Source organism: Acipenser ruthenus, chromosome 26 (genome assembly GCF_902713425.1).
Source record: "Acipenser ruthenus chromosome 26, fAciRut3.2 maternal haplotype, whole genome shotgun sequence".
Lineage (NCBI taxonomy): Eukaryota > Metazoa > Chordata > Actinopteri > Acipenseriformes > Acipenseridae > Acipenser > Acipenser ruthenus.
This window is the reverse complement of record NC_081214.1, coordinates 18,479,460-18,501,283: the sequence shown is the minus strand read 5'-3', so window position 1 is coordinate 18,501,283 and position 21,824 is coordinate 18,479,460. Positions and strand designations below refer to the sequence as shown.

General features: G+C 37.3%; 2 protein-coding genes across 7 annotated transcripts; one reads left to right on the top strand and one right to left on the bottom strand.

The window, feature by feature from the left end:
- Nucleotides 1–3,187: 3,187 nt before the first annotated feature.
- On the bottom strand, nucleotides 3,188–6,957 carry LOC117430825 (peptidyl-prolyl cis-trans isomerase NIMA-interacting 4). The gene is made up of 4 exons (XM_034051323.2): nucleotides 6,809–6,957; nucleotides 6,213–6,283; nucleotides 5,636–5,755; nucleotides 3,188–3,652 (listed from the first exon to the last, which is right to left on the bottom strand). Exons 1-4 carry the CDS (start codon nucleotides 6,843–6,845, stop codon nucleotides 3,494–3,496), a joined length of 387 nt encoding a protein of 128 aa, XP_033907214.1. The 5' UTR covers nucleotides 6,846–6,957; the 3' UTR covers nucleotides 3,188–3,493.
- Nucleotides 6,895–13,232, top strand: LOC117412108 (serine/threonine-protein kinase Nek4-like). Of its 6 annotated transcripts, none has more exons than XM_059001193.1 (4): nucleotides 6,895–6,984; nucleotides 10,124–11,313; nucleotides 11,404–11,607; nucleotides 12,133–13,232. In XM_059001193.1, the coding sequence occupies exons 2-4, from the start codon at nucleotides 10,155–10,157 to the stop codon at nucleotides 12,285–12,287; spliced, it is 1,518 nt and encodes a 505-aa protein (XP_058857176.1). In that variant the 5' UTR covers nucleotides 6,895–6,984; nucleotides 10,124–10,154; the 3' UTR covers nucleotides 12,288–13,232. The 6 variants fall into 6 exon arrangements, with proteins under 6 accessions (XP_058857176.1, XP_058857175.1, XP_033876001.3 ...); XM_059001192.1 differs by lacking the exon at nucleotides 6,895–6,984 and adding an exon at nucleotides 7,422–7,736; XM_034020110.3 differs by lacking the exon at nucleotides 6,895–6,984 and adding an exon at nucleotides 7,880–8,308.
- The last annotated feature ends 8,592 nt before the right edge of the window (nucleotides 13,233–21,824 follow it).

The following is a 21,824-nucleotide window of genomic DNA, read 5'->3' as shown; positions in this document are numbered from 1 at the left end:
TCCAAATGCTTCATATTTAGAGCCTTTAATTAGAGGTTACATGTGAATCATCAAATTGTTGGTTCCATTTAGAACCTTTTACTTTTATATGGAACCCATCATATTGAAAGCTCCTGTTCACTATAGGCGAATGTTTTTTATATACAGTACTGTGCAAAAGTTTTAGGCAGGTGTGAAAAAATGCTGTAAAGTATGAATGCTTTCAAAAATAGACATGTTAATAGTTTATATTTATCAATTAACAAAATGCAAAGTGAGTGAACAGAAGAAAAATCTACATCAAATCAATATTTGGTGTGACCACCCTTCAAAACAGCATCAGTTCTTCTAGGTACACTTGCACACAGTTTTTGAAGGAACTCGGCAGGTAGGTTGGCCCAAACATCTTGGAGAACTAACCACAGTTCTTCTGTGGATTTAGGCAGCCTCAGTTGCTTCTCTCTCTTCGTGTAATCCCAGACAGACTTGATGATGTTGAGATCAGGGCTCTGTGGGGGCCATACCATCACTTCCAGGACTCCTTGTTCTTCTTTACGCTGAAGATAGTTCTTAATGACTTTCGCTGTATGTTTGGGGTCGTTGTCATGCTGCAGAATAAATTTGGGGCCAATCAAATGCCTCCCTGATGGTATTGCATGATGGATAAGTATCTGCCTGTACTTCTCAGCATTGAGGAGACCATTAATTCTGACCAAATCCCCAACTCCATTTGCAGAAATGCAGCCCCAAACTTGCAAGGAAACTCCACCATGCTTCACTGTTGCCTGCAGACACTCATTCGTGTACCGCTCTCCAGCCCTTCGGCAAACAAACTGCCTTCTGCTACAGTCAAATATTTCAAATTTTGACTCATCAGTCCAGGGCACCTGCTGCCATTTTTCTGCACCCCAGTTCCTGTGTTTTCGTGCATAGTTGAGTCGCTTGGCCTTGTTTCCACGTCAGAGGTATGGCTTTTTGGCCACAAGTCTTCCATGAAGGCCACTTCTGACCAGACTTCTCCGGACAGCAGATGGGTGTATCATGGTCCCACTGTTTTCTGCCAATTCTGAGCTGATGGCACTGCTGGACATCTTCCGATTGCGAAGGGAAGTAAGCATGATGTGTCTTTCATCTGCTGCAGTAAGTTTCCTTGGCCAACCACTGCGTCTACGGTCCTCAACGTTGCCCGTTTCTTTGTGCTTCTTCAAAAGAGCTTGGACAGCACATCTGGAAACCCCTGTCTGCCTTGAAATTTCTGCCTGGGAGAGACCTTGCTGATGCAGTATAACTACCTTGTGTGTTGTTGCTGTGCTCAGTCTTGCCATGGTGTATGACTTTTGACAGTAAACTGTCTTCAGCAACCTCACCTTCTTAGCTGAGTTTGGCTGTTCCTCACCCAGTTTTATTCCTCCTACACAGCTGTTTCTGTTTCAGTTAATGATTGTGTTTCAACCTACATATTGACTTGATGATCATTAGCACCTGTTTGGTATAATTGTTTAATCATACACCTGACTATATGCCTACAAAATCCCTGACTTTGTGCAAGTGTACCTAGAAGAATTGATGCTGTTTTGAAGGCAAAGGGTGGTCTCACCAAATATGGATTTGATTTAGATTTTTCTTCTGTTCACTCACTTTGCACTTAGTTAATTGATAAATATAATCTCTTAACATGTCTATTTTTGAAAGCATTCTTACTTTACAGCATTTTTTCACACCTGCCTAAAACTTTTGCACAGTACTGTATAACCTAAACATAACAAGGGTTCCACTGAAATACTGTAAGAACCACGTGGTTATATACAGAATGCCAAGGACCATCTTTTACAGCAGTTTTCAACATTGTGCCTAACCCCTAAAAAACAGCTGTCAAATGTTTTTTTTTTGTTTTTACATTTGTAACCATTTCATTTACAGTCTGGAGCCCTGCATTATAATTTCTCATTTCTCTGCGATTCAGTGGTACAAACAGATTGATACATTACAATGGTGTGACTGAGGGAGCATTGTTTTTTTAGGAATCATATCATCATAAACTGTCGGTGCGTACCAGTGGCAAGCCTGTCGCGTACCAGTAAAGGTACGCGTACCACAGGTTGAAAACCACTGTTTTAGAGTGTACCCGTGAGAACAGACAAGGTCTTGAAAGGCTTCCGTATAGTCGAGTACTCAAGCCTTGCTGGCACTGATCTTTAGACTCGGACAACACTATCCTAGCTATCCTCAGTTCTCCATTGATTTACTGCATTATAATACAGGACCTGTCACCTCTTCTGTATATGTTTCACTCAAGCTGCACTCAGACCTTGAAACCTACGGTACTGGGAGTGATTACAAATACAAAACTGATTGGGTCCACAGAGAAATAATCGTTTATAATATAAATCACCTTTGTTTCTATCAAACAAAAATAAATCACATTCAAATCTTACCCCAGCCCACTTCTTTAGCAGGTATTAAAGTAGGTCACCAATGCTTTGAAGTTGTGAGCTGGTTAAAGTGTGTGGTACACTTGCACACTACACTTAGCAGCACTGTGGGTTCCCACTGCCAGAAGAGGCAGTTAACATGAGCATCACTGATCTGCAATGTCTTGAAAAAAATGTATATCCTGATTTAATGGGGGGGGGGGGAGATTTTAATCACAATGAAAATGGGTAGTGATAATGCTACTACCATTACTCAGAAATAATTATCTTGAAATGCTGAGATTAGGGTTGCAACAGTTTCTTTAGTATCTGACAAAATGCACCAAAGTGACTTATATTGACCCGGTTGCCTTTATTTTCAACATTGCAGGACTGTAAAAGGCATGGAGCATATTGACCTATATGCCAAAAAAAAAAAAAAAACATCCTTTTTTCTCTACTGCATAGTTTTTATGTTACTATTTTTTACATATATTTGTATACTAACATTTAAAAAATAGAAATAGAATAAAACACTGTTATAGGTGTACTTCATAAGGTTTAATTGAATTTACTGTTCAGCCTAAGTTGAGTAAGTAGAGCTCTGCAGTACAGTGTTGCACTGTTCTCTATTCTTGCAGTGCTGTTGTCAATACTTACAGATCATTGCATTCTTGTATCACATTGGTTCCTTGTCTCAATAATTGCTGTAGAAAGTGTTTATTTTACAACGTTGCCAGCTGAAATCAGACCAAGTGCAGCCTCACATTTTTTGAAACACAGACAAGTAAACCCAATGTTATAAGTTTGCATTTATAATCAAAAGAGATTAAGCCAGAGCTAATTCCAGGTCTCACATCCTTGTTATATCTATATATAGACTGTATCTGTATATAGTCTTCTTGTTTTAAATGGGCTTTGAACATTTGCTCATTATTACACAATCCATAACAGGAATGAGATCTTAAAACACAATAAACTGTTTCTTACACTTTTTCACTCTATTTTCTTCGATCCCTTCAAGTGTTCTTAACTGCCACGTATGGTTTATGATATTTTACAATAGAAAGTACAAAAAATGATAATAAAATAATATTGGTTCTTCACTTCTTTCCTTCGACCATGATGATGTGGTAGCCAAACTTTGTCTTCACCGGGGGGTCTGTGTAAACAGGTTTGTCCATGGAGCTGACCGGCAGGGCAAATGCTGCTTCTTGGAAAGGTCCTACCATTGAGCCTCTGGTCATCCAGCCAAGATCACCCTACCAAACACAGGAAAACACACCGCGGTTCAATTGTGACTCCCTCTTTTAAATTATTAAAATTACACCAGCTTTGTGACCATTTCACAGACCTCCTGAAGCAAGGAAACATACTGTACTTTATACACAATTCTCCTGTGTCAGGTCGGAGGCTGGGTGCAAACTGGCTGCCATGCACAAGCTTCTCAACCACTGCCCAAGAGAGCCAGGTTTCTTTGCTGGCACTTATAGAGCTTTTAATCTCATCTCTCGGTCAAGGGTGACTCCATCACAGCAAGACATCACATAATACACTGGTATTTGTGCTCAAACCTGAACTGGCTCAGGGTAACACACAAGACTCCCACTGCATAGAAGGTAAAAACCAAGGCTTCTTCAAAACACTCCTAAACATAACTTCCCTTATTGTTCAGTTATTGTTTAGTTTTAAACTACAGTAATGACTGTTACCTTGCAGCTGCTTTGTAAATGTCACAAAAAACTAAAACTAATCAGAGACCATGAGGAAGCTTAAACAGTAAGTAATGAGAATATTGCAAACAATGGCACAGTGGGCTAGATGCAAAAAGAACAAAACAGAACAATAATATTGCAACAATATCTAAAATACCAATATTATCTATCGTCCCAGGTTGGAAAACATCACAAAAATCTAAGCGGCCCCTCTTTCACTCAAGGTTTGGAACCATTGGCTGTGTTTGTTCTAGTCAATATGTCTACATTCATATCCTTCAACAGTAATAGGGACAACAAGAACAATGAAACACTATACAGCTAAGTATCTCAAGTAAAGGTTGAACCACAAATACCCAACCCTTATCCCCCAGCTTTGTGATCACTAGTAAAGGAAGTTGCCTTTCACAAGAACAGTTTGCTGCCGACAACTATCTAGAGGAAGGTATTTGAATTGCAGGCGATATGAAAGTTGTGGTAACAACCCTTTTTTCCACGGCAGATACAATATATTCCCTTCGATTAATCTTTTCAATCTGTGGGTGGTTTTTTTCCCTTCTGTTTGCAATGTCCTTCCTGCAGAAATGTGTTCACCATGATCATTTTAAAGCAGCTGTTTTAGCATATCATTGTGGTAATTAGGAATGTTCAGAACCCTATCCCCAACCCGTTCCTAATGTTGCCTAAGCAATTCTGCTAATTCAAAGGGCTGGCCCTTCACGAGATCAAAGTGTTTGTAACAGTGCAATGGTAACCTTAAACCTGGCCTTTTTTAAACAACATTTTCAAGAAGAAAACAAATTATAATTATGAACAAAATAATACATGACACTTGAATTTCTAACAAGTAGTATTCACAGACCACAGGTTTATGTTGTCCTCCTCACTATTAAATGAGGGTCATAGCTCAGCCCTGCCATTCATCTGCCACTGACACCCTGCCTGGAGTCCATCTACCAGGCTGACAAATACAATTGTATTCCTCTCGGGGACAAACAAAAAGTAAAAATCTTCACTTGGGCTCCAGACTACAACTGGCGATTTTATTTACAGTTTTGAAACTGCTTCAATGTCAATATTAAAACCATATACACATGAAAAAGTGAGATTGTTTTTTTTTATATACTAAATAAAAGCCTAAACAAAGAGCTAGTTTACAAATACTAACACTTACTACAAAATACATGGCATTTCGTTTGATTGTTGTTATGTATTCACAAGCATCATCTTCAGTATGAATTCCTTAAATCTCTAAAATACAAACTCATAAGAAATACCTGAAATATAATTGAACAATTGCGTCTTTTTGTTCAAATACCCTGCAGTTAAACTGTGCACGTGGTAGACAATGTTAGATGGTTCATAAAAAGTGTGTGGATATGAAGTTTTTTCTTTGTAAAATCATCTGGTAAATTATCAAAATATTGCTTTGAAGGGAGATCTTGAAGAAAGGACCACACAGGATATGAATTCGCACTGATCAACCCTAGTGCTGCAGGGTTAAATTAAAGTGCACTTCCCACAACTTACTCCTTGTCTGGCTTTGTCTTCACTGTACTGCGCGGCGACCTCGCTGAACCTTACACCAGACTTCACTTTCTCCATGGCTTCCATACATTTGCTATGCTTTTCACACAGGATGTGCCTGACCTACAGAAAAGCATTGAACAAAATGGGTTGTGTAACATAACAAATCAATTGTATGTTTTATACCATAGCTAAGCCAGTCAAGTTGTTATTTTAAATAGTTCTCCCTCTTTCTGGATACAACATAATAATTATCAGGTTAATTTTTTTTTTATAGACCGAAAAGGCAAACCCTTTCAAACCTAAGAAAAAGGCGACATCTAGTGGAGAAAACAAAACATGCACTGTTGCAACTTCTCACTATACATTTTTATTTCCTGTGGGTCCTGTTTCTAGCTAAAGAATAATAATAAAAAAAACAGTTGTACAGAGTAAGTCGTCGATATCAACTAGCAAGCACAAAACGCTTTCATGAACAATCTTCTATTCATGAAGAGTGTTCCAACACCTCAAAAATGTCGCTAGTAGTAGCCTGACTTATCAATTGACACATTCATGGCTCTAATGTGATGCTATTTACCTTAACTGCAGTGCCTCCCTTTTGTGCTTTTTCCTTTTTTTCAGTGTCGCCACTTCCAGATGCACCTCCCCCTGAAAACAATAACGAACATGATATACAGACATAATGAAGCTGCTTGTATATTTACTTAAATGCATTTTGCCCCATAGCGTTTTTATTATTAATAATGAACATGGGGAGGCGTTTCCTGTACAACTGTTATCAGTAGCAAAAACAGCATTTGAAAACAAATGTCACACCCCGTTTTAAATGTGTTAAAACAAAGCTACAACTTGACTTTAGAACTAAGATGTATTTTAACCTGAGCAGCATTGTGGGAAGCAGGTTCAAATTTAAGGGGAGGGAAGCATGAGTCCCGACACGCCTATCTTTGTAATTGCAGAATGTAAACGAACTCTATAAACAACAAAAACGCAATCGTAACGAAACTTAAATTAATGTAGTGATCTACAGAAAATAGGTTAAGTTCTGATCGCCACTCATCGGCTGACGTACTACAGTGTTGTTAAAAATAAAAACGGGTGGTATCGCTAAGTAACGACTATCAAAAACAAAATGCATGTACTAATATAAAACTATCTTTCAAAATGACTAACCTTTGCCCCCCTTGCCACCCTTTCCTTTTGGTGGCATTTTTTTATTTCAACAAAAACAGGCAATAACTAAATGTTCTAGAAACCTGCTGTCCCAAAATCTTGAACTAAAGAGGACCCGACATGAAGAAAGCTGTTCGTAGATGTGGTCGAATGAAAACAAATTGCAAATCTACCAGGTGGTCAACTTGATAAAATAAATATTAACTGAAAATATGTATTTAATATTGACTGTTGTATTCAAGCTTTTCTCGGTAATTCTAAATGAAATGTATATATTTTCTGTTTAGTCTTCTCGCTGACGTTTTTTTCGACGTCCGTAGAGAAGGACCCCTAAAGAGTACGCGCGCCATCCTGTGCGCAGTTAGTTTACTTGTAAGGGAGCTCATGTCGATATTTACTATAAATCTTGCCAAAGTTAGCCAAGTACAATAATTGATGCCTTTAAAATATTGCTAATAATACTAGACATAATACATTCTCATGCTGTGCATTGGCCTATTATTCTCTCTATTTTTTTTTTAAAGTAATAATAATTAACTGCATTGTTCCATAGCAAACACTAGATGGTGCCAGTGAGCCACAGTAGCAAAAGCATTTTTTTTCTCTTCAGAAAAAGGCTCTTGCTTTACAGCCACAATTGGGACCTATAGCAGAACTCATTTTAATTAATGCGTCCATCTAATTAGCATAAACAGCATTATCAGTACTCCCCGTTTTCAATATCACTCGATGATTCATTACCTGTTGTCTAGACCTTCAATTCAGGAGAGGCAGATATTTTAAAGCTACACGTTGCTGAACACTTACCGGTACTTAATCACGCCCTGTGCTGCCTGTCAATTTCTGTCAATGGTCAAAGATATCCTGTATTATATAGAAGATATTTGCAGTGGTCTAGCTACAATCCCATCTTGTGACCTACAGTACAGTAAGTAATAATATATGTTGGGGATCTATACTAGAGTTCTTGAAGAATTAGTATATCCAGAAGAAAACTAAGATAAATGGTTATCAAAGAATAACAATTCATATTCATAAGAAGTGACAGCTTTCATTACAATGCAGTACTGGTGTTATGGATGGTACTATGGTATTTTATAAGTAACATCTTGGCCTTTCTTCATCCTCATACAACTACAGGTCCAGGAAGCATTGCAACTTGAATACAAATGAAACCCCGCCCCTTACCTGTGTTTAACAGGTGCATAAGCTGCCAGCAACTGATATCTCGACTCTGAGACGTCTCGTCTCTCGTGTTAATAAACAACAATCGCAGGAACTTCCTTGTATTTTACTAGGTGAAATGCCATACCCACATGTAGAAGTCACGTTAACAATACGTGATGTTATTTAGAATTTTGGAATGCATATTCTTGCTACAATGCCAGAGCCCAGGATTGAACAAACATGACGCATTTTTTGAGTATGTCTTTATTAAAACTACATAACCTACATACATTAAATAACCACGATGCTATGTGAAATGTATGCTCAGTCCAGGTAAGATATATGTATTATTTGTCCTGTTATATTTGTTTTTAAGCCTTTTTTTTTTTTTTTTAAATGTATAGCTTTTGTTAATCACACCTTGTGAGTGGGTGTCGTGCCACCTTTAGTGAAACGTCTTAATTGTTGCTAATACTAAGTTGTTGTTGTTTTTCTCTCCATTTGTCACATTTTAAAAGATAAAAAAAAAGCTTCTTGGGAGCTCTTGCTCTGTATACCGATATCGGTTGCCATGGTTGTAGAACTGGCTATAGCTGTTAAACTGCTGGTAACCATGGAGATTTGGAAAAGGTTGTACAGCAGGAAATGAACTAGTTTAGAACGGCAAGTGATGTCACATCTTCACATACAAATGTCCGTGTTTTGAAAACTACAATCAGGTAGCATTTTTCAATTATGCTTTTACCGAATATGATGCCACGAAGCCTTAGCACCTTGAATTTCTGGATAATGTGAGTTGCTGTTTGGTCCAGGGAATGTGTATTAGCCTATATACAGAATGCTATTCCGATAAGCCACTTGTACTGCCGACACTTTGAGTGCACGAACAACTCCAAAGTTTAGCTCACTTTAATAAAACTGGCTAAAGTTACCATATTTCCAGTGGCTAGGTCCTGCGCCGGAAGTACAAGGAGGGCGGAGCGAGCTTCACAGGTATAGCTTTGTACTATAATGTAAACACAGATAACAAAGACTGCGGTACTGATCGGAACTGTGTAAATGTACTATGTTTCATTTAATATTGTACTATTACTTTGATACCTTATTTGCAAAGTTTTGTACAGTACCTATTTTTCACAATTTGTTGTTAAAAAAATACAAAAAAAAAACAACATGGAGTGGAGAGCATACAATAAACAAGACAGCATAAACTCGACAGCCATATCTAGCCATCTGATTATTACTGTAAACTGTAGCCTAATTAATTAAAACTAGCACTGTACCATTTCACCCACTGTTCGTGCATCAAGTAACCAATCAATGTATAATAATAATAATAATAATAATAATAATAATAATAATAATAATAATTAGCAGTAGTATTTTAAGATGCTTTAGATACCTATGTCATTAGGTATGTTTAACATTATTTGCTGTCTCAAAAAGTTATTAATTATTTTGTATAAAAAAGTGTTTAAATTATTGATAATCTGACCCCTTTGACACCTGCATGTGCTTAATTAAGTAGTTAGCGGCCAATGCTTTAGCTATTGCCATGGGGATATGGTATTGCTACAAACACCCACATAACATACCTTTAAATCACATTATAAAAGCTTTAACAGTAATGACAGCACTGCATAATGATTCACCTTGAGGGGGCAGGTGGAAAGACACAATGATATCTCCACTTGTAGACGCTTTATATTTTCAAGAGGGAAGTATTTTCAGATGTCATTTTAACTATGTAATGTTGTTTGCATTGCAGTTATTATCCGTTGTCCTGGGTTGTGTTGCTCCAATATTGAGTAACTACCATTTTTCTAAATCTACCGTTGTCTGGCTTTGAGCTTGCATTGAGCTTGTCTGGGGAATCCTGTCCTGCAGTGAACAGTCTTCTACATTCATTTCAAATTGTGTGACAGTGTGATCTTAAAACTCTGCCAGCACCATGATTTGAATGGAATGTGGAAATCCATTCAGTCTCAGCACCCAGAACCACTGATAATGATTGCAAACATAAAAAAGGCAATTCAAATTAAATTTGAATCTACTACTTACTGGATGTATATACATACGTTATATAATTGGCATTTGGTAAAATAAAAAAAATCTAATTAAATTATGTATTTCTTTTTTTTGCCTTAGTTTGTCTAAGTTCTAAAGTCAGACGAATGCCATGGAGATGTACGAGAAAGTTCTTACCATTGGTAGGGGGGCCAGTGCAGAAGTCTTCTTGATGAAGCATACAGAGACAAAGAAGCTGTTCGCAATCAAAAGGATACAGATAGACACCTCTCGAAAGACAAGAAGCAAAGAGGCGGTTCTGCAAGAAGCTGAAATCCTGAGGAAGCTCAAGCATCCCCACATCATTACCTGCCATCACCATTTCTTTGACTCAGAAGATGAGTATATTTACATTGTGATGGATTACTGTGATGGTGGGACTTTGGATGACCGTGTCAAAGAGGGGAGAGGTTACCTTTCAGAGAACGAGGTGATGAGGTGGTTTGTCCAATTAGCAATGGCTGTGCAGTACATTCACTCTGTTAAAATACTCCACAGGGACATCAAGACAGCCAATGTCTTCTTGACAAAGAAGGGCATGGTGAAGCTTGGAGACTTTGGAATATCCAAAGTCATGAATAACACTATGGACATGGCAAGCACTTGTGTGGGGACTCCAAGCTATCTGAGCCCAGAGCTTTGTCAGGATGTACCATACAGCTCCAAGTCAGACATCTGGGCTCTTGGATGTTTGTTGTTTGAGATTTGTGCATTAAAACCTCCTTTTGATGCCAAGAACCTTATCAGTCTGTTCTATAAAATTGTAAAAGGGGAATACAGCAAGGTGCCAGAGATCTACTCTAAAAATCTACATAGTTTGATTAAAATGATGCTCAACACCCTCCCAGAGGAAAGACCCAGTGCTAGTTGCATCCTCAATGTGGCTTACGTGCAGGAGCATCTTGGGATTTTTATTAAGGAACAAGAAATGCATCTAACAAGACATCTGACTAAGCCCAGTGGTGAAAGTGGGGGTGCCCAAGCGTCAATTGAACCCCGCAGCAGAAGTGCCATTGCTCACAAGAAAAAAGAAAAAGAGCATCACAGACCTAAATCAGCTCCACCATCCCTCACAGAGGAATCAGAAGAAGATGAAGAGGATGCTTGTGAGTCAGACGAGAAGGAAGAGGCTGCCAATGTTGGAGACGTGTCAGACTATTCTGAAGACTTTGACGATCAGGATAGTCTATCTTCAATAGAGGAGCACATAGAGGATGAATCATCTGAGCCATCCTCTGTGCAGAATGAAGACATTCCTGAAGAGCTAGAAGGTAAGGTAGCAAGGGAAGGTCCCCAACCTTTAACAATCTAACAGTTCAAAGAGAAATTCTAAGATAAGTATTGTCCTTTATTTATCACAGTTTCTTACGATGAAGTAGATTTGAGCGAGTACCCCGATGACTTTGAGGAGCCGGAGGAAAATGACCTCACAGAGGTTCTTAACAACGCCCGGAGTGCCATGGAGGTCATGGCAGAGAATTACGCTTTCCAAGAGGAGAGGGGGGGAGGAGAACAATGCGGTGCGCTGTCCGACACTTTAAAAGCACTGCGAGATAAATGTATAGGTAATGGCACAGAGCAGAGCAGCTTTTCCTTTGTTTTAGTTGGTGGGAGTAGGTAAACGGTTATCAGGAGAAGGAGCACAGGAATGTGAGATTCTTTTCCACTTTTTTACATTTCTACTAGAACACACTCTACAAAAAGCAAATCAGGGAAGGGATTATAGCACACTCAAGTGCAATTGTAACTCACTTTTGTAGCTGTTTGAAATACAAACATTAAACATTAACAACATTTTGTAAATAAGCAAGTGCAGGAAAAATGGAACTTGTCACACAGACCGGCTCTATATACTCTCAGATTATTATACATTCAGTAATTTAAAGGTTGTTAGCAAGCATTAGCATAACTGAATAATCAGTTCAATAGATTCTGTACTGTAAAAACACAGTGTACCTGCACGTGCATCCGCCTCCTATATATTATTAACAGGGATATGCATCCCAGTGGAGGATAATAAACTGACTAATTAAAACTGAACCTCACTGTGGGACAGTGCTCCTGTAATTCATGTCAAATTGTGTTTGCAGATGATGTCGGTCAGATGCTTTATGAAGAAATCAGTTCTCATTTCCTGAAGGGTATGACTGCGAGTGATTTGCAGCCCCAGTTCGAGCACAAATTGGGGCCAGACCACCTGGAGACCTGCTACCTCATCTTCAGCATGGACCAGGAACAAACATAGACTGCCCTTTTTATAGCATTTTTAGAAAGCAGGACTTCATGTTGTCCAAAGACTATAGTACTAAAGAATGCAATAATGGTTAATGCTTGTTGTAAATATATATTTTAAATAGTTTGCCATGGATTTGGCATTAATCTCTAGTTCTCCACTTTACAGTGGGAGTTATTGCTATTATAGGTCAGTTTATTTTTTGTGTAGGATTAGGAATATTTTAAGGTCCACTGACCTAGGAAGGTTTTCTTCAGTTGATGTTGCTTTGGAATCAGTGATCTTTGCTGGTTGAGAATGTTTACCAACCTTGAAATAATGTTGAAGTTTATGATTTTAATAAGGTTATGAATATCACCATTGGTTATGAAATTCAGATAATTGTACTAAACAGAAAGCTAAAAATATCTGCCTTTGTATTTGCTAAAGTACTCAGATAGAATTTGATCTTGGCTGATTGCAATTCTTAAAGGCAATTGGTGTAGTACTTTAGGACTTTAGTTAATGTTGAAAAAATAAAACATTGACTTATGTAATGAAGTAGCTTAGCCAAAGTGTCTTGACTGTACATTAGAAAGTGCCAGCTCCATCAAACGCCTACTGTGGATCAAGTATCCTTTTGTATTGCTGGCAATAGAGTGGATACACAGACTAGAATAATATTAATTCAGATGTATTTTTAGAAAAATATATGAATACTAAATAATTTAACCACATCTTATTTCTGTATCTTAAAAAAAGTTTACTGATTAAAAACTGCTTTTGGTTAGATGTGTGCAATTGATTAAATGAAAAGCTAGAGAATTTAAACAGTAGGGGGCAGAACATGTCTTATAAAAGTATATAAAAATCCTGTACTGGTTAAATTGTCAGTGGAAACTTTGATACCATTATAAAGTTATTGCCATATAGAAGGCTATATCCCTGCTTTATTAAAGTATAATTATCTTAACATTAGACTTAGTTATACTTTTACATTTCTTTATGACAATTTTTTATTTTTTAAATACGATACATTAGAATAATAGTTTTTTTATACCATTTTCACACATTCCTTTATAGGAAATGGAACTAGGCAGGGAAGGCTGTCATGCAGTTTTAGATATTAAAAGAATTTACATTCTGTAGGAAAGGTTTACAAAATTGTATTGGAAATGTACTGTGGATAGACTTTCTGGTGCAGTGTAAAGTTTGCTTCATATTTCTGTATCAGATGACCTGTTTTAGATGGAAACCTCATATTAAGACGAGCTAAAAACATGTGTCTCTTCAGTTGAATAGCCTGCCTGGCTGCCCGGCAGCTTATCCCGAATGTGAAATAAGACAAGATGAGAGGAAATGTATATGCTACCGTGTATCTGTGACATTTCCTGGCTGGCTTTAAAGAGAATTAAAAACAACAACACTAGCTAAACTTAATGAAATGTACAAACACTTGATGAAAACTGGAGCTATGCAGAAGATAAGTATTCAAAGATCAGGAAAGAACACACATCAAAAGGTAATCCGTAAAGTGGACAAAGTGTCACCATGAGGGTTTGCTCTTTAGTTTGCTAAGTGCTAGTTGTAAAAACTACTTTTGTGTGGCATTTTCCCCCCTGGGTTTCATTCATTCAAATTACATACTTTATTGTTGGTCTGTCTGTCATGGTTTTAGGTTGTTACTATTGTGAGAGGTTTTTTTTTTTTTTTTTTAGAAACACGCAATAAAAAATTGTAGTTAACCATGGTAAAACTTGGCAAACACGCAGTTTAAGGATGGTCACCATTCAGTGCTGAGCCTACAGCTATGATCAAAAGTTTTGCATCACCTAAGTTTTAGGTTTGAGACATAATAAAAAATAATTTAGATCTTTTATTTTAAATCATGTAATCAAATAAACTACAAAATAATATCGCAAAAGTCTACCGGAAGCCATAGTAGTTGTACAGTATTTCATGTTAGATTTCAAAATGTCACATTTGTCGATTTTTGTCAGTTTTTCGTTAACAGTATGGAAACCTACAAAGCAGATGTAATGCAATATGTTAACATTATTCAGCAGGTTTAATTCGATTTATGAAGCAAAATTTGTTAATTTTACAGAGTGATGCAAAACTTTTAGAAGATTTGCAATTCAGTTCAACTGAAATTAAAGGGGATCAAGCCTGCAGAGAAAAACACCACATTATTATTTATTTCTTAGCACATTCCATAAAAGTTTTAAGATGATTCCTGAAAAATGCATGTTCTTCTCTTATGCCTCTTCAGCTAGTCCCTTTGGAAACTGCCATCTTCACTGGTTGTGCTGGTAGATTTTTCTTTTTTTACAAACATAGACCAACAAAATATGAAACAACAAGCCAAGCGTGAGACCCGACAAACGCTGTCTCGCGGCTCCCATTACATGTAACAGCGCGGTTACTTTTTTTCATTTTTAAAGCTGATAAATATTTCATCAGGAGGAAATAAAGTGACTTTGAAAGCAAATGGCTTCCTGTTGTGAGTGTACTGGGAGGCAATGTTACGTCTTTGACACATTCTAATGCCTGTCCGGTACACTTTTGCATTCTAGTGCTTAATGGATAATAAGGAAAACCCATTACAACTAGGTAATAGGATTGGCCATCGTTATAATGAAACAATTTCGTGTGTGTGAAGTTGGAAATGGAACATTAGAGAGAATAAGTCACTATTTGCTATAGCTATTTGTTTAGCTTTTCCTCTGCTTTCTGTTACAATTACAATGCATAAAGGGCTAAATTGGGTAAAACGATTAGTGTTGAAATACTATAGATCACATCTTACAGACAGACTACCACGTATATTGCATTCCCAAAACAAATATGTCTGTACTTGATATGAGAGTATCAGCACACAATCATACGCACACACACACACAGCTACTTAGATATCTGGCACTGGCTCTCTTTATTTTCCATCTGAACCACTGTGTCCCTGTCACTTATGTTTTCATTACACACACACAGGTTCTGTTCACCCAGATGACCCAGCACCTTATGCAATAGGAGTGAGTATTGAACAGTCCATTTAATTGCTATTGCTGTTGGGGATTTATTGACTCCCAGCACTATGGGGCTGATGGATGCTTGGTGAACAGCTTAAAAAAATGTAACGGCATCTCCATTCATTTGTTCTTCACAAAAGCATTTCATGAAATAAATAGATCTTCAGGGGAAACTCCTTTTTGTTGCAGTAGATTACCAGAAGGCAAGTTGCCACTATAGAAAAATATGAAAGCTCAGCTCTTATTTGTTGTTTAGGTCACCACTTCTCATACAGACATATTGAAAAAAAATTGCTCACATATTTGTGTAAATAGGTTGAGAAACAGAGAGTAATGTGTTTGATATGCAAATGAAAAGCATGGAGATGGATTTGGTAATATATATAAGCTGCACATCTCAATTGTCAGTTGCGATAGGCAAGAAAGATTTGACAGAAGGCTGATAATAGGCTATCAGATGACATGCTTCTGAATCTCATGCTACAACATCACTGATGCTTAGGAATAATCTGAATGAAATGCACATCTTCATTGTCGTATAATCTAAACAATACCCCCGCATCTGGAATTAACAGATACAACTGACCTGTTTGGCCATTAAACCCTTGACATTCCTACCAGTCTCTGGTCATTCCAGATGTGGAAGGTGCAGCAGCAGGACCATTTCAATGAAGCTTAAATACATTGTCGTTGTGCTACTGTCTTTCATGTTGGTGCTTTAGGAATTGCTTTAAAAAAAGTCTCCTGTGTGTATGCAGTGCAAGTTATTGCAGTTACAACCATTTAGTAACCTTGAGTTCAAAGACAAATCCTATGCATAAACAATATACTGTTACAGCACCATGATGAAAATATCAGTTCTATGGGGTTTATTCTGGTAAGATTTTATAAATATTACAAATATTACCTTGCAGCTGGTCACATCTAGTCGGGGGTGGCTATCGGGCAACTTCTCCAACCTGCTGTCATTCATTATTGTCACCGTCCATTTAATCGAATCTCATTCCATCTCAATCTCGTTCATTTCATTCGGTCAGGGCAGCCATCAAGCTGCCTGCAGACGATTTATCATTCTTAACTCAGTCTTAATAATCTTCAAGCATTTGGCCTGGGTTAAAGAGGCAGTATAACGTGCTCTGCAGAATGATGCTGTGGGCCAAACTAAAACGAAATACTAAAAAAAGATATATATATATTATATATATATATATATATATATATATATATATATATATATATATATATATATATAGATAGATATAGATAGATATATATAGATATAGATATAATGTTATATGCAGTTGTTGTCAAAAGTTTACATACCCTGTATTTACAACAATGTTATTTCCCAGTGTATTAAGTGGTGTAAATATTTATGACTCCATCTCTATGAAAGTCAATGGAGTTAATTCATAAATATTGGTACCCTTTGCCTTAACTTAGTTAATTCACCAGATTTTTAACTACCACTTGGTAATGAATGAGTGTTCAGCACACTCACAAGAAGTATCATTGCAGTGTAAGTACCTTGAATATACTGTGCTGTAATTAGAAAAAACACAAGAATATAACAAAATGAACTCCAGAACAAAGAAAAGACAATCTTCATACAACTGATTTTAAATATTGGTTATCGTTCCTACCTACTGGCTACCTGGCTAATATCACAGTAGTAAGGTATTCATACACAGTATATATAAAGATTATTGCACAGTATCATTGCTAATGCACAATATTTCAGAGTCACCTTGATGACTAGATTCAATACAATCCTCTGACTTACTTAATATGCTTTTCTTTGTGGTAATCTCAGTGACCTCCACAGGTACTTTCACAGCAAGCATGCACTGAAGATAGGGAATTCGTCCCAGCGTGGCAAATTGATGCTGAAGTGTGCAGATTGTAAGGCGTGCTTCGAACAATAGTTAAGACTAGAGCTTTTTGTTCACTTGAGTTAGTGCAGCAAAAACTTAAGATAAGAGTTTTTCAAAAGAAACCCATTTTCTTCATTAATAATGATATATCCACCATGGAAATGCATCAGAAAGGGTTGTAGTCTTGTCAGGTTTCATCAGTCAGATAATAACAAGGATACATTCTTAAATCCCATGTAACAATACTTTTAACACACTACGAATTGGGGTGAAAATGCAAACCCCAGTTTAACACTGCAGGGTCCCCAATCATGTGTAGTTCTTACTGCAGTTTTTCAATCATTTATTTTCTTATTTTTTATTTGGCCTGTGTTTGTGATCGGGACTTAACACTACATTTGTTGACATTTAATTTAATTTGCCACATTTCTGCCTAGATCCGTATGCTGTCTAAATCTTTTTGAAATTGTGAACAACACGCTAACAAGAAAGGTACTTTCAGAGCTTGCAAATTAACTTAATGAGTTACTTGTTTGAAGATTTTTTATCGTCAGCGTTGTGTTAACTCAGCATTGGCGTAAAAGCTTTGTGAATACTGTATGGCCCAAGGATCCAGAAACAAATGATTCAGTTTAAAAAATAAAAAATAAAATAAATTAGGTATAGAAGCAAACCTTTGTTTAAAACCATGGTAGTCAAACAAGTTTTATGAATAGTATAATATCTAATTTTTCCATTTTACTCACAAAACCTGAATCACATGGCATGACAAATGTATTCCCATGAGCTTGTACAATATATTGTCTTCCACAGTATATCAATCTGAGACTACCTAGCACCTATTCTTCTGTGCAGACTTCCTTAGGGAAAGTGGAAAAACATGGGAGGATGAAGCCTTTGTGAGGTTTCTGAAGTAGGTCAGATATCAGCCTGGCTTTGTGCTACAGGGGAGAATTGTGTCATTCAAAAATGCATTGTTGGGATAAGGTATCAAAAACGTATCAACGTATTTCGATTTTCACTGTACTGTGATCTTCCTCTTCAGTCTCTGCAGAGCTGCCAGGGACTGATAATACTGACTGCAATGTAAGACTAGATTTAGGGGAAGTTTATTGGAAATGTCAGAGACTGTATGTACGCACAAAACAACTGTGACAATGCAGCAGATGGTTCTTTATAAATGGGGCACTGGTAGCACAGGGGAAGCTACAAAGATATCACAGTGGGAAACTTTTCATTTTTTGATATACCAATGGTACGTTTAAATAAGCACAATATGTTTGCATTTACCATGGTTTGACTTTTTTATTATTATTATTATTATGCTTTACTATACACCTCTGGGCTTTGCTATGCTTCCCCAAGCTTTCACTATGTTTTCTTACACTTTGCTATGCCTTTACTATGGTCAGCTTTTATAAGGGTAATGCCACGTTGCACCATATAAGTACAAACATGACTAATCGTGCTAGTGAAGCTTTGACAGGGGTTCTGGTCATTCAGGATATGTTTCTAATGCTCCAGCACTCTGGTTGCCAGTGCCACTCGAAACCAAAACAATGGTAAAAAGCAACAGGGGTGCTAAACTCATCTGATATGACCAATGAATCCCAACTAGACTAGCTCAAACTTAATCTCACTATCAATGAGATATAATTCACCCTTAATCAAAAGAAAAATAAGCAGTATGCTACTGTACATGCATCAATAATGAATTAACCAATTAAGGATGGCAGCTACTGATAGTGCTTTTACATTTGCAACTCCTGAGATTCTTGTCAGATAGCAATGGACTCTGAACCTATATGCCCACGCATAGTACCTGATCTACAGCAAGTAAGTCACATCTCCATGGCAACATCATTAAACACAGGACGAAAAATTAATAGATGCGCCTTGTACTGTAGTTTCCTGCAATTACAAATGATTGAAACCCTGTTCATTTTACCATTAACACAAGCCCTTATTTGGCCACTAACAAAACATACACAGTATTTTTATATCAGGACCTATTTGCTATTGCTGGTAATGCTGTTGTCTTCTGAAGGTTCTGATATGGTTTCTTCTATGTAATACTCTGGTTTTATACCTGTAATGATATTCTAATAGAATATGCTAATACCATCTGTAGCATGTTTATCTATGGGTGTAATTGTCCAGGCGTAGGAACATAATTAATAATGGAATTGAATTTGCATTAATGCTTTTTTTATTCACACAGGTTCTCACATGATACAGCTGTGTCATTGAACTACCACCCACTGAAGTGAAGCCTCCTCTGGGGTAGAACACAGCAGCCATTTATCATCAGCACTCAACTCAAGAGCTTCACCAGAATTGTGAATGGTTGTTTCAGCCAATCGGAGCACAGATTGCCAATTATTATAAGAACATAAGAAAGTTTACAAACGAGAGGAGGCCATTCAGCCCATCTTGCTCGTTTGGTTGTTAGTAGCTTATTGATCCCAGAATCTCATCAAGCAGCTTCTTGAAGGATCCCAGGGTGTCAGCTTCAACAACATTACTGGGGAGTTGGTTCCAGACCCTCACAATTCTCTGTGTAAAAAAAGTGCCTCCTATTTTCTGTTCTGAATGCCCCTTTATCTAATCTCCATGTGTGACCCCTGGTCCTTGTTTCTTTTTTCAGGTCAAAAAAGTCCCCACAAAATATGCAATTGCTAAAATTGTAATTATAGCCACACTTAAACACAATGTTTGTGCCATGGTCCAATTCAAACATGGAGAGGGCTGCGGTGATGTTTTACTTCCAGTTTTAAAGTAATACATACATAATAAATAAATACATATTAATGTTGAATACTTTAATGTCAAGTTATCCTGTGCTTTTTTTTTTTTTTTTAATGGTTTGACCTAAAGGGAAAAGCCACTACAAACCATTCTAAAAGTGAAAAGTTGAAACAAACAATCATGAGGGGTGTTGTGAAAGTGGCACTTACACTATAGGGAAACTGATTTTAAAAGAATGCTTCAACTGTGTACTACCTCTCTATTCATTCCTTCGATGATGGTTTTTCCAACAGAGGGAGAGAATTCAAAGTGTTTCCTCTAGTGAACACCTAGGGGGAAGTGTGGGTGGAACTACTGACAGGATGCACCTCATTACAAATGGATTCTTTCCTGCATGTAATCGTCCCAAAGGTTCCATGCAATATGCAGGAAACGAAGCTGTGTTACGGATCCATTTAGAGTTTCCTTAGACGAAAATGCTGTAATAAATCTCATGATAGTTTATCATTTACACAGCTTCATTCATTTTCCAATGTCATATAATGTATACTGTGTTCTTCCATAGGTCATACTCTGGGTATGTTTCTTTCTTAGATAGCAGACCCTGTTGGCAACCAGTGTGTTTACAGTCTCGCTGTAATAAGCTTACTCCACACTCTGAAACCTGCCAACTCTGTCAGCCAAATAGGCATGCTTGTATTAATACCTGCAGCAGATAGCGTAGGTTACAAGATCACCTCCAGTGCTGGTTCATATAACATGTGATTATAAGGTAACAGACCCCTCAATTACATAGGGGCTTGGTGGCACAGCAGGTTTGTTCACTAGCCTGTCATACCTTTCAGGCATGGCTGTGAATCTGGCTTTATTAATTCAGCTCTATAAATGTAAGGAGTAAGTAGATTTAGTTGTCCTCTTACCTTTTTATGATGCCTGCAATGAGTGTGGCTATAATATAAATTGGAAGCTATAACTCATGGTCTAATCCCCCCCCCCCCCCCCCCACACACACACAAACAAAAACAGCTATTTTCCCAATTTATTTTGTTGCTCTGAGAGAGGGATTACCCTGGGGAGTTTAAATAGACCAGATGACTTGTCCTGTCCTTTATAAAAAACAATGCAGTCAGATTCACTGAACGCATGTGTTGATGAGTTCTGATTACAGCAATCTTTCTCACATTTGGCTAGCCTTGGTACTTAAGCAGTTTCTAACATTTAAAAAAAACCCTCAAGGAGCAAACAGTACAGAAGCCCACTGCATTAACCTGTAGGCCCTGGAATTATAACCAAAACCTTGTAATTGCTTTAATTATGCAGGAAAGGCTAATGCTAAAAATAAGCAAACACATACAGAGTTATTTTCCAATTGCATAATTATGTATAAAGGAGACAGCCTGCTTTGTAATGTTGAATTTAGTCCAAATGAAAGAGAATTTCAAATGAAAACAGAAATTCTGGTACAAGCAGACTTATTTATTTAAAAATATTTAATCGCCCACAAACACCCTTGTGGCAGAAATAACTTATTAGGAGATCAACACATGTATGTGCACCATCTCCTCTTCCATTACCATGATCAATTAAATTAAATATTAAAAGTTTCATATAAAGCTGTACATGTCCCCCTATGACGAATATCAGAGGAGTCATTTTGCAGCAACAACTTATATATTAATGAAGACACCTATACACATGGGGGCCTTTTCAATTGATCTGAACTGTGGAGGTAATTAAAACAAAGCCCTCACCTATAAACTAAAGATACTGAAATGTGCTGTTAGAGATGTCGTTTTCATAACCTTGTTAAATCATTACTACTCTATAACTTGAAACACTCCCTCTTGAAATGTGAATAAAACAACAGACATAACATTTTTAGGAGGCTGTGGGGAGGCATTGTCTATTTCAGTGTTGTC